Consider the following 12,072-nt stretch of genomic DNA (forward strand, 5'->3'; position numbering starts at 1 on the left):
ACAAAGAACAAAGTATTGGGAGACCTCACCATTACACCAACAGGACTTAAATGACATCACAGTCTAAATACACAGACAGCCCTGCAGCTAAAACAGCTTCCACTCTTCTGGGAAGGCTTTCCACAAGATTATGAAGTATTTCTGTGGGAATTTTTGCCCATTGAAGCAGTACAGCATTTGGGAGGTCAGGAACCGATGTTGGACAATAAGGCCTGGCTCGCAGTCTCTGTTTCAGTTCATCCTAAATGTGCCGGATGGGGTTGAGGTCAGGGCTCTGTGCGGGCCAGTCAAGCTCTTCCAACACCAAACTCATCCAACCATGTTTTTATGGACTTTGCTTTGTGCACTGGGGCACAGTCATGCTGGAATAGAAAAGGACCTTCCCCAAACTGTTGCTACAAAGTTGGAACCATAGCATTGTCCAAAATGTCTTGGTATGCTGAAGATTACACTTAACTGTAATGAAGGGGTCTAGCCCAACCCCTGAAAAATAGCCCCATACCACACCTGAACTCAATAATAAAGAGATGTGTCTGAATACTTTTGTCCATATAGTGTACAACGGAGGGAACAAACACACTTACCCACTAGCAAATGAAGCCAGCGTCAGAGTAGCGCCGACTTAGAAACTGTAAAGGGTTGCCATCTAGTGGAATAAAGTGCTAAGTACAAAGACTAAATAACATTCAAACAAAACAAACCTCCGTGGAAAGCAATAGCAACCCACCTGTTAGAAGAGGCGAACACAGGCTGCAAAGGAAAATACATACGAAAGTTTTTTTGTTTGTTTGTTTGTTTTAAGCTAACACTTAGCAGTTATATTTCACTGCTGGTTTTGAGCTAGCTGTCTGAGCGTGCTAACTGAGATTGATATCAATCACCAGAAAAGGGTTAACTCAGTCTACCGGAAAATACAAGACTAATTGAAAGACTTATTTGACAGTACAGTGACGTTAAGATTAACCACTGTCTAATGAGAGTTTGATAATAGTAAAGTAACGCTTACTTGAAGCGTCGAATCATTTCATTCTAAGTGCGATAGTTATGCAAATATTACCAGGTAACTTATACACCTTTAAACAGGAAGTGAGATAACTTATCAGATTCTGAGCAGATCGATTGTGAATTTTAGCCGGTAGGATTAACTAACACAAACTAATAATAAAGTATGTGGTCAGATTTAAGCACTCTGGTGATTAGTTCACTCTAAGAGGAAACCAGACAGACAAAAACCTGAATTTGAACACTATTCAAGCAGATACTTTGAGCACATATGATCCATCACTCCATTCCATACCGGACGGTGGCTGCAATGCACTTTTGCAATGCACATTTCCTTGTTTGCCAAACACCTGAAATAGAGAAGAAGAAAACGAAGCTGGAAAGGCAGGAAAAGAAAAAGTGGAGTAAAAAAAGAAAACCAGTAAGGATCTTTTACATCATGTAAAATCGAGACTGGTCGTTTTTCGACATTGTGCAATTGTGTGTAGTTCTTAAACAGTGTGGCGTTGGTGACAAGATATCGTGTCATTTGTTCACGTTCGTGTATCTAGAATTAACTAGTAGTGATTTTTGCATACAAAACGTACTTTTGGACAGTCTGTCCAAAAGTAGTCTATATGCGTACATGCGCACTGATTAATTCATTTACAGTAAATTAATTGGCAAATGGTTTGATAATTAGTAATTCTTTATGCAAAAACATCTGATGGGTCATGGTTTTAATTGTTCAAATGAGGATTTAATACTTATTTGTTGCAGTCCTATGAAAATTTACCAAATTATCTCCCAAGTCACCCAGGTACAACAGCAAAATTCTGCTTTTACATTAACGCATGAGAAACAATAATCTAAAGATGCACAATAGTAGTCACTGATATTTTTAATTTTCATTTTTTACTTTAAATATTGTAAGTACAGCTTCCTGACTACACTTTAATACTTTTGCTAAAGTGACATTGCAGGACTTGACATGACAAAGTACCTTTACAGTACTGGAACTGTTACTGAAATAGTTAAAGGATCTGAACATGTCCTCCACCGCGGCTGTCCTATGACTTCAAAAAGGACACCTGGGGTGCAGCAAAGGGCAACGAAAACATGCTGCAGAACAAGGTTGACTTGTTAGTTGAACCCGACTGATGCAGTGATCCCTGTGGTTATCAAGCACTTGTGACAAAGATATTTAATGGAGGCAGGATATTTTACACTTTAAGAAACTTTATCATCCAACATGACATCAATGCACTGACACAGTGAGCTTTGCTGTTAATTTAATAATTAAAAATTTCCCCAAACATTTTCTTCTGCATTATGTTCTGTGAAAAAAAAAAGATTACTGTGACATTAATGTGAGAAAAGCAGAGCATCATAACATTTGTCAAGCTCAAATGTTTGATGAAAACAACTAATTGAAAAAACTAATTGATTATGTGAATTGTTAATGATTAATTTTCTGTTCACTAACTAATCGATTAGTTGTTTCACCTCCCCTTTTATTAGCTGCATAACTAATCTATCACAGGTAATTTACCATAATTGCGCTTCTGGATGGCTGAAGAGGTCTATCATCCTAAACATGAGAAAGCCATTTTAATGCACTACAAGATTTGTGCCATCGTTTTCATCACCTCCATGAGTGCTTGGTTTCCTTCTGGGCAAGACATCCAGCAACACAGCTTTGGATTTCTGTTTCTAAACCAACTTGAATTATCTTACTCACAATTGAAGGCACACAATGGAAGGCTTTTCAAAGCAGTCTTTGCTTTCAATTGCAGTATCAAACAACAAGAATGTAACACTAACAGTCTCTCAATATAGTAAATGGAAAGCTGTAGCTACATTTAAAACAGGGAATCATGAGTTAAAAGTAAAATGTAAAAGAAATATATACATTATGCATGGAAAACAGTCAGCTGTACTGCATTGGTGATGTGTGAAATTGTAAAACCTGCAAAAACAAACAAAATAGAGAATCAATCAGATGAGCATGCTTGCTGTACGCTTCCTGTTGTAGACGGGTGGTAGGCAATTCTTTGTAACTGTATTCACAACCAAAACTCAGCGTATTCACACAGGGATTGCAAGCTGATTATTTCCTCAGAATTGTAAAAGCCGCACATACCACAAGCAGGCACGTTTCTCAAGTGGTGCCAAATCGTCATATTAGGGTTTACGATTAAAATGCTACATCTCGAGTGCATTGTTTCACAGCAGGCTACTTTCATGCTATGAAAAGAGACAGTTTGTCTTTACAGTTTTTAAAGGCAATAACAGCCAGACTTAAAAATAGAAAACCCAAAGAGAAGCAGCACATTGGGTGGGCATTATTGTGGTGTTTTTGTGAGCTCTTTCTTACCTTCATCAGATTGTTGCTGGGTGCATTTAAGGTCACATTGGCCTGTGTGTTACTAAGTAAATCTCTCTAGACACAAGTGGCTTTTATGTACACACAAATAATAGTAAATAAAATTTGCACATACAGTGATTTTTTTTTCATATATTGTGATTACTTGTGCTTTAAAATGTTGTCATTGTTATTCTGTAGTTTGTCTTTATGCATGTGTTCTTTTAAATTGCACCTGGAATTTTCATGTGGGAGCAGGCAAAATACATTTTCCACTGCTCAGGGGAAAAAAGGTTAAAAATAAAACCAACCAACAACAGTCTGTCACATATGCCAAAAGGTCATGTGAATGTAAATCAGTCTAAGGTTAGCCCTGTCTCACTTTGGCTGTTTTATATTTGTTGTATTTCAGCTGCATTTATCAGGAAAACTGCACTGCTTATGTGTATCTCTGAAGTCTTTTAACATTCAAAAGACACTGCAAAAAGGTTACATTCTACTTTAGATTAACTACAATGACACTTATATAAGTATAATATAATATATTAAAATGTACATCTTCTGTGAACCTAAACTAATTTCAGATTTGATATTAGTTATTTACAATGTAAAATTTTCAAAAAATGGGGTGTGAAAATGTAAATACAACCCCTCATTTATCAGAAATTTATGATGTCATTGACAAATATTTGATCCGTACTTCGGCAAATGGCGTGCTATGATGCGACATGCTGCTTGGCATATCATATGAATATGTAAGTACTGCACATATTCTTCAACAATTCCATTAAACTATGACAAATCATTGGATCCTACCATGGCATGCGTTTTGTGTTCAGTAAAGTTTATTTTCTTTGTCCTATAGTTAAAGCTCAAAGTTTGTTTTTGTTAAGTCACATTAAGTAATACTGGAACATTTTCTTGTTAGACTCCTATTATTATGGAGTTTTTAGTCTCCATAGGTTCATAGCGGCATACAGTCATCCATCCATCCATCATCTATAACCATTCATTCTTTTTGAGGGCCATGGGGGCTAGAGCCAATCCTAACTGACACTGGACAAGAGGCAGAGTACACCCTGAACAGGTAGTAACGTAACATATAAAAATTTCGTTTTTTAATATTGTATATAAATCACCATACAATCAAAAATCTTAAGGATTTACGTAAAACATTTATGTCTTGTTAACTGCAAGATTGTGCAGTTTCTTGGTAGTAGTGAGCACAGTTAAAGGAAGAGCGTCTGTTGAGTGTCCACAAAGCCTGTACGATGTTCAACCATAAAATTGTTATTTTTGTGAAATAAATCCTAATCTTAAATATCTAGTCTGTTTTTTTGTATTGTCACTCAGGGCAAATGATGGAAAACTCAATGAGAAAATTTTGATGTATCTCGAGTGAAAAATAACGTCATCAGAGTCAAACTAGAGAAAATCACTTTTACAATAAACTTAACTTTATTGACAGTAAAAAGTTTTGAGAATATCGAGGGGCACGCTTTTGTAACTGCAAGAACATCTTGGAAAGCAACATGTCTTTTTGAAATACAGTAATGAGGCAGTTGTACATCTTTAACTTTGAGGTAAAGTGTTTTGTCATGGTACATCATTCACAAAATATTTTATAACATTGAAAAGTCCACACAAGGAGACAAAAACTCATGCCTCATTTTCACTTCTTGAAATTACTTCACATTTCAAAAATAAGTCACAATTCGGGGGAAAGCAGAAAATGACAAGCACACATGCTATATTCCATTCACACACACTTCTCTACTTATCAAACCAAGTGCATTTTTAGATTTACTTTTTTCTCAAACAGTTTCAAGTATATTTTTGCCTGCGATTAAAGAAAATTCAGTTGAACTATGAAGCAGCAAACCCACAATAACAAATAAGAATACTGAGTTTGGTCTCATTCATGTTCCCAGTATTAACATTATTAGATAACTCACCATACTGTAGCAATAAGGTTTTCGGGTGCTATAAAGAAGCAGGAGGTAACATTTCATGGACTTGAGGAATATGCTGGATAAGATTTGGAATATAGCTGATTAAATACACCAAGGCTGAAACAAACAACACTAAATAGATAATCACACGTAATAACTGAACAGATCCAAACTGATTTGTTAACTCATTTTTAAATAATTCATGTGTTAATTCTCTTACATTCTGCAAATTGTTTAAAATCTCAGCCTCATGTGCCAAGTGCAAAACCACAAAAGAATTGCAGCAATCTTGAGCGCACACTTCAGAACCAGTGGGATTCTGTAGAAGGCCGGCTCCGTTAAAAATACACTGGTGTTGCAAATTAGATGATTAATTATTGTGAGCATTATACGATTTCAGTGCAGTAGAACGATCACAGAAAAAAAAACTGTAAAGCCATCAAGTGCCTCGGCAAAGATGTTCATATATAAGCAGGGAACCTAAAAGAGCAATCCCGTATAGGTTTAGCACCCTGGGCCATCTCAGTCAGGCTCTTACTGTACACTACATGGCTCGTGGTCTGATCTGCACCAGTATTCTAAGGCTCACTTTAAAATCCGTAAAACTTTTTTCGACCTGAACGCCCATTTCACTGTTGAGCGATTGTTCTCAAGTTCATTTCCTTCACAATTTGCTTTGTCCTGATAGTCTTACTGTGCAGCTGCAAATATCCTCTCGTCTGAGGTGACTTCACACACTTTTGAACCATGCTGTAAACAATGGATTCCTACAGCAGCGTACCACTGCAGGAGTTAAGGCAATCCATATCTGTGCTTCGCCTGTGACAAAAGCTCCTCCCAAACCCAGAGGCACAAAGCTCTCAGTGCATATTAAGCTTACCTGACACACTACACAAAACACCCTCTTAAACCACAAAACAAAGCTCTTTGTACATACTAAGCATACCAAATGTAATTCTTAAAATGTACATGCTTTTCTTAACTGCATGTGTACATGACCTCTCAAAAGTGCTAACTAAATCACTTAGCAAAAGATGGCTAGTCAAGATTTGTGAGCACCAGTTTCCCTCCAGTTTTTTTCTTTTCTTTTTTAAGTTAAGAGGAAATCCCCAAAGAAGGCACTTCTGAGGCAAAACCATTAGTTTTGCCAGATGATTTGATATGGGAGTGCAATCAATCATAGAATGTAATTTGCCTCCGCTAAACTTGAAATGTTCTGGTGAAAAAAAATTTCACTTTTTTCAGCTTTTGTTTAATAAATGTCCTCACAATAAAACCACAAATTTTTAACTTACACTTGGGATTTAAAGCAACTGATCTGGTGCAGAACAAACATGAGCCCACAGATTTATAGAGCAGCAGCCACCTCTCCTCAGCCCACCTGATGCTCTCCCCGGATGATGTGAGATGAGAACTCGTAGCGGTCCTGGCTGCGGTGTCCACAGATGTTACACTCAAAGGGTTGGTGGAAGCCGTGACAACCCATGTGGATGGTGAACATGACATGGTCCAGGAAGAGGATGCGACAGTGCTGGCAGTGGAAGGAGCGTACGGGCCGGCCATCCCTGCCTAACACCTGCATAGTCTCCCTGGAAGAAAGAAGTGAGCCAGGGCTCCTCTTTACTATGGTGGGGGGTACAGGACATGCTCTCTCCCACTCTGGGTCCAAGTCTTTGGCCTGACTGGGGCTGGAAGTGGGATGGCTGCGGGGCAGTGCTAGGGTTTGGTAGTGGAGGTGGTGGTTGTTGGAGGTACTTGTCGGGGCTGGGGCCCTTGTGCTCTGCTCTTCTGCTGTGCTCTCTGTGTCTGTAGAGTCGGGGCAGCCATTGGGCGAGGTGGTGTGGCTATGGGCTGAGGGTTGGTCATCACGACCTTCACCTGCCTCCCGACCAGCCAAGCCAAGAGGCATTGCTGTCGGCCCACCTCTACCAAGGGCTTGGGGGCCCTGAGGAGTCACGTTGCTGTTGATAACTGTGCGTAGCTCCGACAGGAAGGCAGGATGGAGCTGGGACAGTGCGGGTGGCTCATGGTTCTCCCCTTTATCCCTGCCGCCTTGGAGATGTGAACCAGCCAACCCAGCAGAGTCCCCAGTAGGCTGAGAGCTCAGGAGGTCCCCCTCCTTCTCAGAACCAGAGGACAATTCGTAAGGTGCTTCAGGTAGGTCAAGGTGCATGTGCTTTTCACCTGTAAAAAGGACATATCGGTAATAAACAACAATTAAAAATTATTGGACGAACTCCTAGACTGATTTAAGCTGCTCCATCTGGCCCATTTTCATGGAGCAACATGGAACAAGCATCCCTTAATCAGCTCCTTATCAGGCAGAAGATAAGTCATAATTAATGGTACAATTTAAATTCTTAATAGCGAGTATATGTAATAGAATATAAATAGAATTTTACACTTGCACCAGGTATAAATAATTTGGTTTGTTTTATTTAAAAAAAAAAAACTCACCCAAGAATTTCTGTGGTGTTGACCTCTTGCGTTTGGTGATGCTAATAGCCAGCCTATCCACAAACTGGATTTTTTCATTGGATCGCTGGAGCACAGGTTTAGTAATTGTGTCTATATTTACCGACTCATCACCTGCGAACAGAAATCCCCTATGTCATCAATATACTGACTAACTTATTACCTGTACAAATATATCAAACTAGCTCTATTTAATCCACTGACGTATACAATAATGCAGACAACAACAGTTTATAATAGTTAGTGAGTTTCAAGTTTGTGTGATGTGTTACCCTGTGCCGTCTGTGCATTGATCGCCGTCTGATGGTCCAGACTCTTCAGATAACTATGGCAACGCTCCAAATGTTCTTCCAGTGTGCTTTGTTGTTTGTAGCTGCGACTACAGTAGCTGCACTTGAAAGGTTTACCAACAGTTGGAGAAGACACTGCAATTCAGAGAAAAAATATCTCACTGCTGTCTTCTGAGATGGACAAAATGGCCAAAATTTGACCCTTGACGATGGATACTGTTGAGTGTATTAACAAGAAATTGTTGTTGTTGTTGTTGTCATTTACGTATGTGTTTGTGGGAAGGGGTTTCCATCAAATATGTACCCATTATTAGCTAGGTTTGAGAGAGTGGATTCCCCTATTGATTGGCAATTGTTCTACTGTATGTTGCTTGCCAATGACGAAAGAAAAGCGCCTAAACCTTTACCGCAACGTTTCATCTGAATAAGCCATCGGAAAGAGTGACGTCATTTCGCTGAAATCCAGTTTGCAAGAACCTTTTCTTCGAAAAAACCTCTGCGACCCGCGGCCAAGACCTACTGTATCGAGATTGTATGTGAACATCTGTTGAATGTGTGTTCACAAATTGAAAGCAGCACAAGGATTTCCTGTTTTCAGAAACTTTAAATGTCATATTTGGTCATGTGTTTTACAGTACATTCTGGTTTAAAAAAAAAAAAAAAAGACATATTTCCTCTGAGCTTCACGGAAGGGGACCATTCCAATGAATCTCCACCTCTAAACGCCTACCATGCATTATACCTCATCATAATAAGGATTCATATTGTTGTGGAATATTTCTGTTACATCCATCAGCTTCATTAATTAAATGGGTACATTTAGGAAAAATCCCTTCATGTCTTATGTTTGATGTGTTAAGTACTATTGAAAGAAAGCTCACTGATTCACCTGCATGTGTGCGTAGATGTCCAGCTAGGGCATCTCTCCGGCGACATGCGTAATTACAAATAGGACATTTGAAAGGCTTCTCTCCTGAGTGCAACTTGATGTGGCGCAACAGGTTCCCCTTCTGGGTGAAGGAAGCTCCACACTGGTTACAATGGAATGGCCTTTCACCTATGAACGCATGAAGACAGACAGGGGATTTTTAGAGGTAAATCATTTGAAGTACTGGCTTTATTTATTAACATTTAGGTTAAAATTCATTTTGTTCATGAACTGTACTCAGCATGCACTGTCATGAGTACAGCTTTGATGGCTTGCTCTCACCTGTGTGGCTACGTTTGTGCACCATCAGCACGTTGGGTCCGATGCAGATCATCCCGCACACTTCACACTGGAGCTTCCCATTGGGCAGTCGAATAGGTCCTGGTGAAGCAGCATTTGGACTAGCCATTTCATTGTAAATGCTCGCTCTGTCTCTTCCAGCTCCAGTGTACTCTGTGCTGCCTTCTTCCATGGGGTCCCCTCTGTCATCCTTCCTGCTATCGTCCCTTACAGCCTCTCTGTTCTCTGTCTGTGAAGCACCTGGTGACTCATCATCACTGCACATCTCAACCTTAATGGAGCTTGCTGTTTATAGACAGGATGAGAGAAAATACCTATTTTTTTTAATACATAATTTTAATAAAGAATTCTTTTCAAGCCATATGGCCACAATGAAACATGGGAATGATAACTAACCACTAAGAGAACGGTGTGGTGAGGACTGCTGACTGTTTGGAGATCTTGCTGAAGGGCCCTGCAACCCGCCATAAAAATCCTGCTCCGTTGATGACTCTCCTCCATTACCTGAAACAAATATGCTCACATTATTAAAGTAAATATTAAAGTGTGGAGACTGTACACACATATTTATAGTAGTTTTCCCTTTATATATAAACTTACCTTGTGCATATGAGCGTCCATTGCAGTCATCAGCGCTCATTCTCTCACCAGATGCCTACAGAAATATGATTTAAAAAAGACTGTCAATATTACTTTTGGCCATTCATAAGGATCCAATCAGACCCCAGTTTCCAAATCTTAGTCATGTGAAAATTTATACATAATACCTTTGTTACTAACCATGTAAATATACTTACCAGCTGTTTGTTGGTACAAGGTTAAGGCTAGGAAACAGACAGCTTTCTGCTTTCAGTTCCAAGTGTGTTTGCTAATAAGTTCACTGTAATAAACTAATCTAGTAAACTTCAGTTCTACTCTGTTGTTTCTGTGTGACATGTAGATACTTCTACACAGTTTCCAGCAAATGAAGATGAGCGGTTCCACATTTATAGAAAGCTAATGGAGTGTGGAGGAGGAGTTAAAACTGGGGGTGGGGTGGACAAAATATCTGGAACAACTTGCACTATAAAGCAACTAGTGCAACACAACCACAAACTGCCCTCGACTGGAAGCTTTGACGTAATCTCTCAACATATCTCATCAGGAGGGAAATGTATCATTGGGAGAAGATGAAGAGAGGTGGAGAGGAAAAGATTACAGATGAGTAAGAAAAAATACTTTATGATACTGTACCATAGTGTGTGTGTGTGTGTGTGTGTGTGTGTGTGTGTGTGCATGTGTGTGTGTGAAAGAGATTGTGTTTATATATATATATATATATACACATATACATACATATATATACACGTGTGTGTGTGTGTGGGTGTGTGTTTGTGTGTGTATTGTCCACCCAAGCAATAGGCTAATAATAAATACAAATGTAGTCCTACTGTAAGTTTAACGTACTGTTACTCTACGGCAGACGTGTAATATATTGGTTGCATGTGACCGGAGTTATGGTGATGCCCTAATGAATTTCGTATTGTACGAGAGGGAGAGACGAAAACACCCAGATGCTATACCTTTTGCTCAAATGGATGACAACAATGGACAGAGGAGACTGTGGAGTGAGCGAGGGGGGCGGAGACAACACATCGCAGCGAAAATTAATATCCTGGCATTGGCAGCTCATGGGGAGCAACAGGCGCTGATGCAGGGCACGGCGATTAAAATAAAAGGGACGCGCAGCAGCGACGACCCTTGTCCGACAATCCTTTCTGTCCGAGAGCTGGGCGACTGTGCAGTTGAAACATATTTTCAATTAACTATCATGCTCTTCCATATATCCCTGACTACTTGTTTTATCTGCTTGGTGGATTCGGTCCATTACGACATCCAATCAGTTCATGGGCGATCGAGACAGAGGCGAGACACAGCAGCAATTTGTTGCAGGAGTTGCCCCTGTCCAAATTGTCCGCATGAACGCAGCTGTCATCAAACGTCGAACACGTCAAACTGGCCTGAGCTGTACAATGTTTCTCATGAGCCGTTGCTATGGCACCCGACCACACGACAAATGGCATTCGCCCTACCAACTATTCAAAAACATGCCGTACTTCCAAATTAAAACCGATGGATGGTCTTACCAAGCGCCGCGGTGAAGTCCACGAGCCTCTTCCTTACCTGGCGACGGATCGGTGTTTTCCTTATTAATTGTCTGGATAGCTGTTTGTTTTCCCAGGCGACGACAGCATCTCCGGGATTTTTTTTTTTACCTGGGAATCCCAAACAACTTCCGGGCCCATGCTGGGATACAGACCGCATAATTGTACAACAGAGCTCTTGATTCAGCGATTGTCGAATGCATCGATGCATGTCAGCTCCGGATACAGGTGGCAGAAATGTGCAGAAATTTATGCCATCAGAGGAGCTCACAGGCTCGACAGGACACATTAGACTGCTGTGCGCGGTTATCTCTTTAGAGAAATACTGGCTGTGAAATGATCGCCCCGCTGGATTTCGTGAAATCATTCGTTGAAAAATTCAAACAGTTTATGATCAAGGCCTCTTCCGGAAATGCTAGTGGAGAATGGAGTAGGCGGGTTATTTTACAATTTCTCTTTCTCTTTGGCGTGTGAGTTTATAAATATATGCTTTTATGACATATTTATGTATTTAAGCAGGAATTTTAGCATTTACGCCTAAAATTAAAAGATTAGTAAATGGCTGTTATGTACTAGTGTTAAATAATGAGAAAACACATACTAAAAAGCATAAGCTATATTAAATTGTGATAAAATA

The 12,072-nt window shown here is 39.8% G+C and overlaps 1 protein-coding gene and 1 long non-coding RNA gene across 4 annotated transcripts; both read right to left on the reverse strand.

The window, feature by feature from the left end:
• Positions 1-500: 500 nt before the first annotated feature.
• Positions 501-1,161, reverse strand: LOC124063979. Its single transcript, XR_006844190.1, has 3 exons — positions 1,007-1,161; positions 728-750; positions 501-646 (listed from the first exon to the last, which is right to left on the reverse strand). It is a non-coding gene; the product is annotated as an uncharacterized LOC124063979 (long non-coding RNA).
• A 3,612-nt stretch (positions 1,162-4,773) lies between these two features.
• ikzf4 (IKAROS family zinc finger 4) lies at positions 4,774-12,041 on the reverse strand. Of its 3 annotated transcripts, none has more exons than XM_046395862.1 (8): positions 11,455-12,041; positions 9,892-9,946; positions 9,688-9,795; positions 9,274-9,576; positions 8,953-9,120; positions 8,046-8,198; positions 7,756-7,887; positions 4,774-7,482 (listed from the first exon to the last, which is right to left on the reverse strand). In XM_046395862.1, the coding sequence occupies exons 1-8, from the start codon at positions 11,800-11,802 to the stop codon at positions 6,671-6,673; spliced, it is 2,079 nt and encodes a 692-aa protein (XP_046251818.1). In that variant the 5' UTR covers positions 11,803-12,041; the 3' UTR covers positions 4,774-6,670. The 3 variants fall into 3 exon arrangements, with proteins under 3 accessions (XP_046251818.1, XP_046251819.1, XP_046251820.1); XM_046395863.1 differs by having other exon boundaries at positions 11,418-12,041; XM_046395864.1 differs by having other exon boundaries at positions 10,089-12,041.
• Positions 12,042-12,072: the final 31 nt, after the last annotated feature.

This window comes from Scatophagus argus, chromosome 8, assembly GCF_020382885.2.
Source record: "Scatophagus argus isolate fScaArg1 chromosome 8, fScaArg1.pri, whole genome shotgun sequence".
Lineage (NCBI taxonomy): Eukaryota > Metazoa > Chordata > Actinopteri > Scatophagidae > Scatophagus > Scatophagus argus.

Excerpts from the sequence above, each read along its gene's own strand:
- ikzf4 (XM_046395862.1), bottom strand. The coding sequence starts at position 11,802 with ATGATTTCACGAAATCCAGCGGGGCGATCATTTCACAGCCAGTATTTC. Across the intron at positions 9,947-11,454 it reads AAACACCGATCCGTCGCCAG|GCATCTGGTGAGAGAATGAG; the intron begins GTAAGGAAGAGG and ends ATATTTCTGTAG. Across the intron at positions 7,483-7,755 it reads AACACCACAGAAATTCTTGG|GTGAAAAGCACATGCACCTT; the intron begins GTGAGTTTTTTT and ends TCCTTTTTACAG.